Genomic DNA, 14,115 nt, shown 5'->3' with positions numbered 1-14,115 from the left:
CTACGTGGTTTGGCCTTAAGCTCAGTAGCGCACTCTACTGGTAAATATAGTTATAGTATTCGCCCGCTGTATGCTGGTACGCTAACTGCGTGTTCTCCGTAAAGACCGTATGTTAAGCATAGGTTTTTAGCCGTTAGCACTAAAACAGAGAGAAGATGAACGCACCGCCGGCCTTCGAGTCGTTTTTACTTTTCGAGGGGGAGAAAAAGTACGTTGGTCAGGTTAAGTATTACATAACATGGGCACCTGGTTTAGTACATAGCCTTAATGTAGTGGGATTGTGATTTCATACATGAGTCGGACAATTAGCTCGGTGGCTAATTCAGCCGGAGCCGTCTCATGAAGCAGTTATTAGCCAAGACAAAATAACAACAACCTTATCGCTATCATCGTCTATCATTATCAGCATCTAGTGTTCTAAAATAACTTCAACTAAATTACAGCTTTTGATACAGACTTAATTTTGTCTAAGTGTACCGTTACTATGATTTCTGTATTATTCCCATTTCCGATTACTGTAAGCTGCTTTTTAGCAAGATTTACTGCTTTTACACTCAGAGTATTATTAGGGCATTGTTTTAATGATTCTGTGGTGTTCAGTTAAATGCCTGAATGCGTATCATTCGAAGAAATTCTTGGCCATAATTCAGTTAATTCATTAATGCAGTAGTTTCAAGAGCCCATATCATGGGAAGTCTGAATTTCTTGGCCTTCTATATAATGTAGGATATGACTGTAGCATGTAAACAATGTTAAGAGTTATAAAATTCACAATTCAGTCCTCCTCCACACAACTCATCAATGGAACCTGCAGAACAGAACATCTTGAATGTGTTGTTTTGTGATGTCACATATCATATGCTTAGGTATGTTATTATGGTTGCAGGATTACAATAACCAAAGATACAAAGGTGCCAAATGCCTGTTTATTTACATTGAACAAAGAAGACCATACATTGGGGAACATAATCAGATCGTAAGTATACATATCTGTCTCACTGTATTCCCATACTCTTGGTGTGATATATATATATATATATATATATATATAATATTTGTGATAAAATATTTGTATAACTTTAGACATACTTAGTAATAATAACTCAATTTATATCCTTCCTCTCTGTCAGACAGCTACTGAAGGACCCTCAGGTGCTGTTTGCGGGATACAAGGTGCCCCATCCGCTGGAACACAAGATTGTAATTCGTGTGCAGACAACACCAGACTATAGTCCTCAGGAAGCCTTCACAAATGCCATTACTGACCTCATCAGTGAGCTGTCTCTGTTGGAGGAGAGGTTCAAAGTAAGTTAAATATTGGTTAATTATTATGTATACCAAAAATGCAGAAAAAAAATATACAGTAAAATTTGACAAATTGTCTTTTATACACAATTTCTACTACTACTACTACTACTACTGTTGATTTGCAGCTCCAGGGTTCCATATTCTCTTCATTTATGACATTTCTAACAAATTAGGACAATATTATCATTAAAGGTTTGGTCATAAATCAATGCTCAAGCAATTTGGACTCCTTGTTGTCACATCATGATTTTTACTTGTGGATATCAAGCTTTTTCTTTTGACTTACCACTTGTGCATCTCGTTACTTAATCTATTCTCTGATTTGTAGGTTGCCATCAAAGACAGACAGGAAGGCATTGAATAAAGACTATCAATTTGTGGATGTTCACTGATTACATCAATCTCAGAATTAACTGTAATTAAGTTTATCCAGTTTGGACTGAATCACTGAGTTACATAGCCCCTTCAACATTCAGCATTCAGTTTCTCCATCTCGACCCAAGTGAAGCCTGAATCTACTGAAAAAGTTCCTGTGAATCACTTATATTGTTGAATATTGCTTTAGCATATAATTTAGAATTATTTGGTACAGTGACATTTCTGCAGGTATTTCCCTGAATGCCCTACAAAATAACTGCAGGATCCTGTGTTCCTTTGTGACTTGATTTTGATTTAATTAATAAACATTTTTCTATGACATGCCTGGACTGTTTTATTCTAACCTGTAGATCAGGGGCTGAATCGCAAAAGGCACCATCCTTTCATAGTGTGAGTTCTAAAATTTTGGATTTGGAGTCCATATAGTGCTGTGTGAAACGGTACATGTGGCTTAATCCTGAATAGCCCTTTGCTAGACATATTATGCATACTTTATGTGGTGGAGTCATTATTTTAAAGTCACCCTGTGGTCATTTATTAAACATGTAAAACCGTTTGTGAGAGTTCAGCCATGGCATCGATCGTTTGTTTCATTTATGATACCTCTTCTAGGGTTTAAACAACAAACTGACGCGTTAACTGGGTACTAAAAAGGAGGGCGTCTTAAAGATATAAATAGTGAACTACCTAGGAACCATGGAACTGTTTTATTTTTACCCCGCATTGTACGTCGCTGTTTCTAGAGGGACAAATTAAAGTGGTGCACAAAGTTTCTCGGATGGCTGAAAAACAGCAGAGTGTAAACTGCGGCTGTAAAGGGATCAGATCGTGTCTGATATGTGAGAAAAACGACGGGAACCATTTACAGAAGACGACACACACGGTAGGTTTAGCAGAGCCCAGGTGAAGTCACATATTAACAACTACACTTGCTTTTAAATGGACGCAATACTGAGCACTATGGCTGTATGCTAATAACCGTCTGTGCACTACCTAGGCAAATACAATGAAGAATCAGTATCAAGCTTCATTGGCCATGTATGCCAATACAACGAATTAAGGTTACAGTAGCTCAAAGAACATAGATTGTCAGTGTTTCACAGAAGTACTGAAAACAGAAATAGTACCAAAAATACAATCTCACACACTCAAACAGTAATACCTGTAAAGTTTACGTTGTGCATGTTTAATATTAAAGTGCTGGGTGCAACGGTTATGTACTGTAGTGGCAAAGTGACAAGGGTAGGTGAGAGAAGGTCTTGAAGACGCACTAGTTGTACAGTTTAAGTATTAGAGGATGGAGTGTGTAGTTTGTATTATACACCAAGAATTTTAACGTGCAGAAGAAAGAAGAGATATAGTGTTTTGTGAAACAGTAATGTCAATTGTTCAGAAGTGTGATGGTGGTCCTGATCCTGGCTAAAGCAGTTTTAAAGCGCTGGCCTGAGTGGAGGTCCTGGAACAGGTGGTGTCTCGGGTGTGAGGATTGGAGATGATTTTCTATAAACGCTTTCTGTTCTGGAGCTGTTTTAAACTTCTGTTAAGTTTTATCTGTTGAGCTTTTTGAGTTGATTGGTACTTGTCTCTTTCTAGCTACATTATGATTTTACATATGATCCAGAGTCAAAGCTAGCAGTACCAGTCAAGGCTGGAGTTCAACAGCCTTTTCCCTTTCCTGGTGTCTTTCTATGGGAAAACTTTATCTCAGAAGATGAGGAGAGGGAGTTGGTGACAAAAATGGATCAAAACATCTGGAGAGAGTCCCAGTCTGGTAGGCGAAAACAGGTATGTTTTTTTTTTTTTTATTATTATTATTATTTTTTTTTTTATTCCATTTGTCTTATATTCGTGTTTCAAAATATTTAATTGAAATGTGTGTTTGGGTTCCTAATGATTCCAATTTATTTAATTTAGGATTTTGGCCCAAAGGTGAACTTCAAGAAACGGCGTGTTCGAATCGGGGGCTTCAGTGGCCTTCCTGCTGTCAGCCACAAACTGGTGGATCGAATGACCAAAGAACCTATGTTAGCTGGATTTCGCCCAGTGGAGCAATGCAACTTGGACTACGACCCTAAAAGAGGCTCAGCTATTGACCCTCACTTTGATGACAACTGGCTTTGGGGAGAACATTTAGTCACCATAAATCTTCTCTCTGACACTGTTGTCACGATGAGTTTAGACGAAGGCTGGGGTGACATGAACCAAGGGGAAATTAGTGTAGCTATAAATTTACCAAGGAGATGTTTGATTGTGCTTTATGGTGAAGCTCGGTATCGATGGAAACATGCTATTCACCGAAAAGATATTCAGAGCAGGAGAGTGTGCAGCACCTTCAGAGAATTGTCTGCTGAATTTCTGGAGGGAGGAGAGCAAGAGAAACTGGGCCTGGAATTGTTGGATATAGCATTGAGATTTAATGGAGTTCCCATAAGTAACTAACAAATATATGTATGTGTGTGTGTGTGTGTGTGTGTGTGTGTGTGTGTGTGTGTGTAAAACTGTGAAAAACATCTCTCAAATTGCAAGAAAACTTTCATCAAACACACTGACTGGCTTTTTGTTGTTGGACATGTTTAAAGTAAAAAAATCCACAGGAATATTTATTGGTTGATATTTTTTTATTTGTTTTTAAAATCCTATAGCAATAATTTTATAATGTCAATAAAAATCTGAAATGTCTGAAAATGTCATCGATTTTGTTTTCATTGTCAACCAGGAATTGAGATTTATTTTTCACCATAAACACACACTGATCAGTCATAACATTATGTCCACCTTGTGTCAATACTTAGTGACCATTCTTTCAACTCCACTAATCATACAGGACCACATTGTGTTTCTGCAATGACAGATTGTAAATTTGCCAACTTTAAAACTGTTCTTCAATGACCACAGAGCAGGTTTATATTTTATGGTATATTATTTTCAGTGCTGCAGTGGTGTTGTGATTTCTTAGAGTGTATTGAGTTGGTTCAATTGGTTCAGACACAGCAGTGCTGTAGGAGTTTAAACACTGTCCACTAAGAATTACAAAGTGCTATTACATAGTCGCAGGAGGTGAGAGAATACCAATTTTCCCACTTGTAAATTGCATAGCAACCGCATACGGACGTTATGTTTACCACTGGTAATCTCTGGATTCTAGATGCTGAGGTGTGACGTATATCGCGACCCTTCACCTCTTCATTTGGATTGTCTCGTTATGTATGTATGTAGATAAAAGTCTAATTTTATGATCAGATTTTATTACTCAAAAGCATTTAGTTGTTATATATAGTCGTACTTGAAGTAGTACCACCTAGTATATACAACATTCCGATTAGCACACGGAAGTGTAGAAACAAGTGGTCAAAACGTTATCGCTGTTCGGGTGTTTCAACGTAAACCACCTAATGTGCCACACTCAAGATGGCGGATTAAAGACTCCACTGTGGGTGGATCTGCAGAGTTATGATGTCAGAGGTCAGTGAACTTTTCCCGGGAAAACAGACGGCGTTCAGAATCAGAGTAAGTACAGAGTACTGTGTAAAGATTTCTTTTATATTTAGCTTAGAGAGTGTAGTTATATCACCATGTAGCTCATAAGGTCATTTAACCCTACTCCGAACTTGCTTCATATTCGAATTTCCACCTTAAGTTCTACCTTAAATGTAACTTTCTGTTTGTAGTCCTAGAGCATGGACATATGCTTTTTTACGACGATGAAAGAGACTATTCTTACGATGTTCTTCAGTGTAATAAAAATACAACATTGCTCTCCTTTCTTTCTTGTAACTTGCATTAAATAAAATGTGTCCTTATTGATGTTCACAATAATGGTGCACAACTGGAGATAAACCTGAAAAAGTAACGCAAGCCCTAAGGCTGTTTCAGGGGTGTGAACAGCAGTGTTCGACTATAGTTCAGTGGGTGGGTGTTAAATGGCCACTTAAGTCATGTCCGGTCTCTTTTAATACAAAAAGATGGGATACATTAACATCTAAAAGCTTTTGCTTTAACCTGAAACCTCGGAGTATACCCCAGTCCTATTAAAGTCCATCATTTTGTATATCCGTTTCAGTAGTTGTGCCGCCATGGAAAAGATTACAGAGAGAATACTGCTGGAGAAAGGCTCCCCAAAAGCAAACAAACTGGATCAGATTAAGAGTCTTAAGTAAGTGCTGCCTTACAAAATTATTCCCTTTATAACTGGATATATCATCAATATCCTTATATATTGCATTATTCTTTTTTTAACATGTATAACTATGTCATATGGTTGCTTTCTGTGAGGGAACTGGGCATTGTAGGGTGCAGACACCTGGTATTTTCCACCTCACTGTCATAATTTCTTATTCTGTAATGGAACAAAACATCCCCATGAACATTAAGATAAGATTTTTCACTTCTCTCTCCAGTCTCTCTCGTCTAGGTCTTAAGAGTTCGGACCTCTCCGTGTCCCTGCTTTCTAAGCTCTCTAGGCTGGAGCAATTAGACCTCTCAGGCAACATGCTCCAAAAGCTTCCCAAAAAACTTTCTCTGCCTTGTCTGAAGATTCTTGACCTCTCCAACAACGACTTGGAAGATGTGACCTCTCTTGAGACTCTTAGCAGTTTGGAGGAGCTTAGACTGGAGGACAACCTGTACCTCACTGTAAGAGATTTCCTATGACCTAACATGGGTATAACATTTTGTATCTGTCATTTTGTATATTGATGTCATCTCAGAATTGCTTTGTGTTTTGGTAGGTTAATGACGAGCACAAATTGACATTCCTCTTGCCCAATCTGAGAATGTACAATGGGAAGGACATCAGTTCCACTGCCTATCACATCCGCCACGTCAGCAGTGAGATCCTAAAGAAGAGGGTAGGAACCTACACAAATTTGTGCAATGTAGAAAGGCTGAATTGATATTAAAATACAGATTCTGTGCAAGCTGAGTTTTCCTTTGTGAATTTATACTGGACTCAGTGCTGAAATTTAATGTATATTTGATGCAGAAAAAGTGGTATAAAATTATTTAGGATAGGTTTGAAGAATTTTAAATATAAAACTTAGTAAAATGTATTTATTCTGACTGGCAGATATGTATTCAAACATGTAGAATATTACTATAAGGTAGCAAGTTAAGAGTTTTCTAACAACAAGTTGAAATTTTAATATACGCTTTAAACAGTTAGATGCAGAAATAAATGAATTGGATGTTTGTATGGAATAACAGCATCTATCTGGTTGTATGTCTCTTACAGGTGATTGGAGTGTGGGAAAAAGACTTTAGTTTGCCTGATCCATTAACTGCACAAAGCCTGGATGTTGTTAAGAAGAAATTTATTAATGCAGCCTGTCTTCAAGTCAAATATGGCCCCAGCTCTTTAAATGATTACACCAAATGGAGGGTACATGTCTATGTGTTTTTGATTGAATATAAATACTTTTTCAGAATCAGCAACCACTAACATTTTTTTAGCATTGGTGAATAGATTCACAAAACAAAGAGAATACAGAGAAAATGAAGGTGTGATTAGAGTGAGATGTGTTCAGAAGCCATTCTACTCTAAATGCCCTTATATTATGACTAGATGCGGATTCCATTGTCTGCACACGTTCTGCCACAGATTCAGACACGTGAATCGAGTTGAAAAATGCTCTGCTTGAAATGAAAACCCATAAACAGCAGGTATAATAAATGGATAATTAATTGTAAAAGTTATCACAGGTGAATTCTTGTGGTTCTTGTGTGTGCTACACTGTCAGAACAGAGCCTAACTGCACAGATTAGTTGGAAAAGCATATATACATTCATTCAGGGTCACGGGTCTGTAGCCCCTCCAGAATCACTGGGCGCAAGGAACACACCTGGAGGGGGCGCCAGTCCTTCACAAAGCTTATATGTAAAATAAATGTAGCATGTATAATTATTAGCTGGAATAAAAGCTTTTTGCACAAAGTTTACATACATAGTGTACTTAAATTAGTACTTAAAGTATCAACTTCATTTAACTGTTTTTTTTTTCTTTTTCCTAACGGGGTTCAGGTTGAAATGATTGCACAAGAGTACCTTAAATCACTGACTGACCCAGGAACTGCAGAGGCTGACGATACTCCAGAGACTCCTGTTAAAGACAATGAAGTAAGACAGTTAGATAAACATACCACAACTGTATGAAAACCTACACAGTTTTGTTAAACAAAATATTTGAAGTTTTTTGTTGATTTTGCTGTTTTGTTTTACTTGGATCAAATATTAATTAGGAAATGTGTCTTTTTTTAGACCATTCCCTCTCCTCCCAAGAGAAAGCAGGGTGAGTGTACTGAAAATGGTACTACAGAAATATCTCGGAAGAGAAGTGCAGGAAATAATGCAGCAGCTACTGAGGCCAGTCCACGGAAATCAAGTAGATTGTCTAGCGCTGTTTCTGTGGAGACAAGTCCAAGAAAATCCTCCAGAATACAGAGCACTCCTCAGAAATCACTCCCGTTCTTATCCAGCCCAAAAAAGACTGTAAGGAATGGTGGAACTACTCCTGAGTCTGGTCACAGAATATTGAGCCGTCTGCAGAGCACGCCACAGAAAACTGCAAATCTCACTGCAAGTCCCAGAAAGGCCCCTGAGACCCCCAGTAGATCAGAGAAAAGACTTAAAGCTCCACAGAGCAAAAAACCCACTACTCCCAACAAGACAGAAAGTAGAACACCAAGAAAAACAACCAAATATGAAGTTCCTCAGGTATGAAAAAACATGTATAAAAATATTATACAGTATATATTTTTGTTTTTTGCTGTATGATTTAAAGACAAAAATCAATATAGTTAGAAAAGAGAAAATATTGATTTTCTTTGGAGCCGAATACAAATAAAAAAAACCACATAATCAGAGCAGTTTTATTTGTATTGTCATGTTATTGAGTCTATACTGAATTAAAAAAAAAATTAAATCCTAAAAGTTAGTACAACACCTAGTCATCCTAATCCCTCTCTCCTGCATATGTTTGTCTGTCACATCTCTGTATTTCATGTATTGTGGCCAATGGCTCATCAGTGTCACTGGCTGATTGTTAAAGTTCTCTTTCTCTCATTCTGTGTTAGAAGCCAGCCAGTCTGCAGCCTCTTCATGTCCTGCAGTGCCACAGTAAACAAAACAGTTCTGAGGACTTCAGCACTCAGCTATGGGCCTGTGCCTTCGAGCCTGTACAGGATAACTGTGGTGAGTGTTTAACCCATCCCAATAAATTCCCTGCTTTTGTAATCCAGTGTTTTGGGAGCTTTTCTTAGTTCTGAACATTTTGTAGGGTTTTCCTAGGTGTCAGCGGGATGAAAGTCTCAGAAAGAAAAAGATGAGAAAAAAGTATCTTACATACATTTAAGATTTTTATAATGTTTAAAATATCTTCTAACAAACACGTATTAATTATATTTTCAGAGATTATGACAAAATTATGACTGGTTGCAATAAAATGCTAATTTAAATTGTTTACAGATCTCTCATATGTTCATATTTTTAGTAGTATGTGTTAGTGATATTTCTCCTTTGTTTAAGATGCCAGTGGCAGCGTAAGGACAATAGCCACTTGTGGAGGGGAGACTGTATGCGTGATAGACTGTGAGTCTGGTAATGTGCTGAAGAAATACAAGGTCCCTGGTGAGGTATGTTACTTGTTTTAATAATCCAATAGTACAGTTACCACCAAGTGGCAAGATTCTCCACATAATCATCAAAATTTTGTTCTAAAGATGTTAAGTGGCTTTTTCTCAAATTTGCCCTGAAATGATCCATTTATAAGTTTCTTTCTTCTCATAGGAGTTCTTTACATTGGCCTGGACCACTTTGTTGATGTCAAGGGAAGGGGGCAATGCTCGCCCCTGCAGAATCCTGGCAGTGGGTGGGAAGAGAGGAATGGTGAAGCTCCTCCATCCCAGAGTAAATCTGGCATTCGGAGAGTTCCGTGTCAGTCGCAAACCCATCTCCATCCTCCGCTTCAGCCCATGCCAAAACAGCTTCCTCTTTAGTGAGTGCAGAGAAAAGTTTACTGTCTATATCACATATTGATATTCCTTCTAATCTGATTTTTACTGATACTTTTTGATAGATTCCCCTTTTAATGTATTTTAAATAGCAACATTCCTAAGTGGTTTCACAGGAAACGAACACAACAAAAAAGCTTATGATTTTACTGAGCAGAGTTTAGCTTAAAATCCCAATCCATGCCAATCTAAACTTGTGTCTTATTTTATAATTGGGATATTTTTGTACATTTTTAGCTGGGACATATGACAACAAGATTATCATGTGGGACATTGGAGGGCTGGACCGTGACTACAATTTTAAAACAAGGTTTGTGGCATATACAGTTTTCTCTCTGACTTTTTTAAACGGATTTTATGTTCATAAAAAATGAAAATAGGTGAACATTCCATCCATCCATTATCTGTAACCGCTTATCCAATTTAGGGTCGCGGGGGGTCCAGAGCCTACCTGGAATCATCGGGCGCAAGGCGGGAATACATTGTGAACATTGTATATTTAAATGTATAATCCTAAAGTAAAATATATTGTTTATATTCCAATATTTTTAAAATTGCTCCTCCATTCACATATGAATATTTAGTGGATTTTGCCAGAATAATACTGACTAATGCCAAATTAGTTAGTATTAATTAATTGTACATTGAATATTCATTGAATAATTTCTGTAACAGTCTCAGTGAAATACTTGTGTTGTCATATATTTACACCCTTAAGGGCCAAACGTTTAGTATAATACCATGTGCTTCCTGTTTTAATAGACAGCTGCTAGTTCTGGACACGAACTCCACTCCGCTGCAAATTTGCCTGCCGCCCTTGTCCCCGAAAACACACCTCCTCTCAGCCTGTGACAACGGCCTATTTAGCTTTGATATCCAGCTCAGCAAAAACACACAGAAAAGGTGCGCTTTTAGCTAATGATGAAATGATGACCACCAAGCCTGTCTTGAACTGAAAGAGAATGAGGTGATAGAATTGAGAACACAGGTTGTAGAATGACTTGAATTGAAATATCTGCCCAGTCTCTGTATTGTCTTTAAAGGAGAATTCCACTTTTTTTTATATATATATTCAGCGTAATTAAATAATGGAAATTTGTAAAAAAAAAAAAATTATTTATTTTTTTATTTTTTATTTATTACATTTAAAAAGGTTGATTGAGGGGACAGTTAACTAATAAATATCATTAATATAATGTATTAAATAATCTGACCTTTACTGGTATATGCATTTAGGTCAGCGGAGATGGAGATTGTATTTCCTGTGTACAAGAAAAAGGAAAAGAATTGTGATTATCGCACTATTGATGGACTCAGCTTTCTTACAGATGATATAGTAGGTGAGTAAACTTTGTTTCACTGCTTGAGGAGGTACCAGTAATTTTTTAATGACTAACACTTGGTGAACCTCAGGGACATTAAGCACTTGATGCTTAGGGTTTGTAATACAGTCTGTAAATTCAGCAGGGTTGGTACAACAATGACTATGGCTATTTTAATTTGACTGGAATTGACTGGGGTCATTCTTTTACTGTGTTGTTTTTTTCTCAGCCTCTAAGAGCCAAATGCAGGGATCTATTTATCTTTGGAGCTGGAGAGATACTTGTACTTCACGGAAGAATAAGAAGGAGGTCTCTGCTGTAATCCTAACCGAGCTGCTGTGGTCCACCACAGACATACCATACTTGTCTCTAAACACCTGCCCAGGTAACCAGGGTCAAGTCTAGTCTTTACACCCGACCATTCTTTTTATCTTAATTAAATTGATGCTGTGTCTATATGTTTAAATATGACTGGTTCATATTCAAGAAAGAAGTCCAAAGTCATTTTTTCTTAGAGACGAGTTAGATCTGGTTGTGAGACGTTAAGAATTTAGCAATACTCAAGCCATATTTTCTCTATAATGCAATTTGCAAAATGGGACTTGAAAAGCTGATACAGAAAACAAATAATGTCTAGTTATAATTTTTTGTAATTCATCAAAAAACAATATGCACAATTATTGGTAATAACATCACCATAGTAGATGATCATGTTTCTATATAAACAACTTATATCTTATGTTAGAGTAAGGTGAGTACAGTATGGTAAACTACAGTACGACCAATGTAAACGTAAAACTGCTGAAGTTTTGTTTTGACATCTTCAATCATTCATTAATTTAGTCCTTAATGTGATTTTTACCACTCCTCAGGGTTTGGCTACGTGGTGTGTGGAGATGATAAGGGAAGACTATGGACATACCACATCACAGATCTTGAGAGGTCCAACCTCAAGAGTGGGAAACCAGTTTCTGCTACTGAGGTTTGAGCAAGAATACAAAACTGTTGCCTAAACTCTAGTCTTAACTCTACCTTTGTCTTATTGACTATTTTGTGGTACATTTTGTAAACTTTAATTCATAGTTTCATTTGTTAAACAATAACATTAAAGCCCCCTCCAAGCATAAATCCTGTATTGCTTAAATAAGTGGTTAACATAACTTTACATATTTCTTTTCATTCAGTTCAAGTAGATCAGTAAATTTACAATTAGTCACGGTCTCCATCTACACTTACCCCACAACCACTTGCCTGCAGCTTCAGCTAGTATGGAAAACAATGCAAGTATTTGGGATTGTCTCCTTAGTTTTTTGCGAAATAATAAAATCCTTCACCATGGTGCTGACTGCTTATTTTGCTGATAATACATCTTCTAGCATAAACACCACATGGAGACCACATTGAGATATGTTCATTAGAGAGGAATATTTAACTTTAGAGTTTATGCTTGAAGCTTCAGCAGGTCTGAATACTAGTCAGTAGATGGCACTATCTGATGTGTTTTCAGATCATGAGGACGAGTATGGTTTTCTTTCCCTGTATAACAGACACTTTCCCATTAACACATTGATGCATTTGTTGTTTAAGGTGCTTGACTGGCCATCTCTGGTTCGACCTGGTGTGGGAGCAGTGGAGGGGCCTTCTATCAATAGTGTTGCCATGGATCCTGAACTTCATTACTTGGTGGCCCTTAGCGACAAGAACTTGTTGGTGATTTGGAAGAGAGTGTCTGCCTGATGGACAAAACAAATCAATGGAGCAATCTTCCTGCAGTTCACCTGAAACATTTTAATCTTAAAGATTAACTGGAGTAGGCACTCAAGCTCCATTGGCAGTTATGAGGACAACTTTTAAGTAATCGACATTTTAAAGAATGAATATAGTGCTTTTATTTTTTCCAATTCCCAGTATGGCTTGATTCAATGTTCAGAATATCATGTTATTTTTCTTTTTTTATAATGCTTTGTTTGTTAATGCTGATCTGGAATCAGCAGTTTTGTAATGTGCCATTTTCTAACTAGAGGGGAAGGCATTATTGTATTTTATTTTTAATACTTGTGTGGTTTTTTTTTTTTGGTTTTTTTTTTACATTTTCATTATTGCAAAAAGCATGTATTGCTTCTAAAGAATATCTCACTTTACAGACAAATGTGTTTTTCTCTGAACAGTAAAAAAGCTCAACATTGTCACACTGTCATTATATTATTTTAACGACAGTTATTGGCCACATTGTATGATCAAGTATGACTTGGTATTTTTTAAGTTATAAAAGTTGTATTAGAATAATTATAATTGAAACAGATTTATAACAATTCAAATAGTTACATAGAACAGTATAATCTACCATGAACAAAATAGAAACTGGAGTCTGCTGTAACAGGTCATGATCCATGGATCAATATGCTCATTTGTCTGTAAGCCAATGAAGAGGATATGGATGTCTAACAAAAGAAAAAATAAAACTATATTATCTGTTGGTACCAGCCCCTGCGTTATTGTTTGGTTGCCAGAGACAATGGACTTAACCTAAATCTTAATGCCCTAAGCAGCATGGACATTGAGATATACATTAAGGGCTGAAAGACTTGTTGCTTTAAAGTGCAATGAGCCACCTGTAAAAATGCTTGTGACTTTTTCAGGCTAGTTATAAAGGGAAGTTTCTTTGACTTCAAGTGTGCTTCATAATTAAAAGCTTGTAGGCCAAGTCTGATCATAACTGAACATGTTTTACTCTAAAAATTCACTTAAAACAACTCTGAAAGTCCTTATCATTATAAGAAATGCAATGCATTAACATTTTTAAAACTCAATTTTTTTTGGTCTTATTTTAGAGCATTAGCTGGTCATGATCTGCAACTCATCATGAGTATGTCACAAGCAAATTAAGCAGCAGATCTCTGGGTTAAAACTTTTTTTCAATTGAGCCAGGAAAACTGAGCTCAAATTTAAGAATGTCTAATGGAAAAAAAGGCTAAGGGATGTTCAGAGTTCAGAGCCCTGGTCCAGGCTATGCTTGTCCTGTTGTTTTTAACCGAATAGTTCACATATGCAGACACGCCCCGTCTGTGCCCTGATTGGTTAATAAATCGCGTCTTTTGACACAG

The 14,115-nt window shown here is 36.9% G+C and overlaps 3 protein-coding genes across 6 annotated transcripts; all 3 read left to right on the top strand.

The window, feature by feature from the left end:
* The first annotated feature begins 7 nt into the window (after nt 1-7).
* On the top strand, nt 8-1,992 carry polr2j (RNA polymerase II subunit J). The gene is made up of 4 exons (XM_066661257.1): nt 8-208; nt 887-976; nt 1,131-1,305; nt 1,637-1,992. The coding sequence occupies exons 1-4, from the start codon at nt 156-158 to the stop codon at nt 1,670-1,672; spliced, it is 354 nt and encodes a 117-aa protein (XP_066517354.1). The 5' UTR covers nt 8-155; the 3' UTR covers nt 1,673-1,992.
* Nucleotides 1,993-2,408: 416 nt separating this feature from the next.
* Nucleotides 2,409-4,344, top strand: alkbh4 (alkB homolog 4, lysine demthylase). 2 transcript variants are annotated; one of them, XM_066661687.1, is made up of 3 exons: nt 2,409-2,569; nt 3,280-3,471; nt 3,601-4,343. In XM_066661687.1, the coding sequence occupies exons 1-3, from the start codon at nt 2,465-2,467 to the stop codon at nt 4,123-4,125; spliced, it is 822 nt and encodes a 273-aa protein (XP_066517784.1). In that variant the 5' UTR covers nt 2,409-2,464; the 3' UTR covers nt 4,126-4,343. The 2 variants fall into 2 exon arrangements, with proteins under 2 accessions (XP_066517784.1, XP_066517785.1); XM_066661688.1 differs by having other exon boundaries at nt 2,432-2,569; nt 3,308-3,471; nt 3,601-4,344.
* Nucleotides 4,345-5,135: 791 nt separating this feature from the next.
* On the top strand, nt 5,136-13,453 carry lrwd1 (leucine-rich repeats and WD repeat domain containing 1). Of its 3 annotated transcripts, none has more exons than XM_066660531.1 (16): nt 5,136-5,193; nt 5,747-5,839; nt 6,084-6,318; nt 6,414-6,533; nt 6,917-7,063; nt 7,702-7,797; nt 7,939-8,394; nt 8,754-8,871; nt 9,205-9,311; nt 9,466-9,673; nt 9,927-9,999; nt 10,452-10,592; nt 10,926-11,029; nt 11,241-11,396; nt 11,884-11,993; nt 12,599-13,453. In XM_066660531.1, exons 2-16 carry the CDS (start codon nt 5,760-5,762, stop codon nt 12,746-12,748), a joined length of 2,301 nt encoding a protein of 766 aa, XP_066516628.1. In that variant the 5' UTR covers nt 5,136-5,193; nt 5,747-5,759; the 3' UTR covers nt 12,749-13,453. The 3 variants fall into 3 exon arrangements, with proteins under 3 accessions (XP_066516628.1, XP_066516629.1, XP_066516630.1); XM_066660532.1 differs by having other exon boundaries at nt 5,141-5,193; nt 5,750-5,839; XM_066660533.1 differs by lacking the exon at nt 5,136-5,193 and adding an exon at nt 5,305-5,336.
* The last annotated feature ends 662 nt before the right edge of the window (nt 13,454-14,115 follow it).

The sequence above is a fragment of the Hoplias malabaricus genome, chromosome 2 (genome assembly GCF_029633855.1).
Source record: "Hoplias malabaricus isolate fHopMal1 chromosome 2, fHopMal1.hap1, whole genome shotgun sequence".
Classification (NCBI taxonomy): Eukaryota; Metazoa; Chordata; class Actinopteri; order Characiformes; family Erythrinidae; genus Hoplias; species Hoplias malabaricus.
Note: the sequence above shows the minus strand (reverse complement) of the source record. Positions and strands in the feature narration are given on the sequence as shown.

Coding starts and splice junctions, on each gene's coding strand:
- polr2j (XM_066661257.1), top strand. CDS start 156: ATGAACGCACCGCCGGCCTTCGAGTCGTTTTTACTTTTCGAGGGGGAG. Junction 977..1,130: donor TTGGGGAACATAATCAGATC/GTAAGTATACAT, acceptor CCTCTCTGTCAG/ACAGCTACTGAAGGACCCTC. Junction 1,306..1,636: donor TGTTGGAGGAGAGGTTCAAA/GTAAGTTAAATA, acceptor TCTGATTTGTAG/GTTGCCATCAAAGACAGACA.
- alkbh4 (XM_066661687.1), top strand. CDS start 2,465: ATGGCTGAAAAACAGCAGAGTGTAAACTGCGGCTGTAAAGGGATCAGA. Junction 2,570..3,279: donor TACAGAAGACGACACACACG/GTAGGTTTAGCA, acceptor GTCTCTTTCTAG/CTACATTATGATTTTACATA. Junction 3,472..3,600: donor AGTCTGGTAGGCGAAAACAG/GTATGTTTTTTT, acceptor TATTTAATTTAG/GATTTTGGCCCAAAGGTGAA.
- lrwd1 (XM_066660531.1), top strand. CDS start 5,760: ATGGAAAAGATTACAGAGAGAATACTGCTGGAGAAAGGCTCCCCAAAA. Junction 10,000..10,451: donor GACTACAATTTTAAAACAAG/GTTTGTGGCATA, acceptor CTGTTTTAATAG/ACAGCTGCTAGTTCTGGACA. Junction 10,593..10,925: donor AGCAAAAACACACAGAAAAG/GTGCGCTTTTAG, acceptor ATATGCATTTAG/GTCAGCGGAGATGGAGATTG.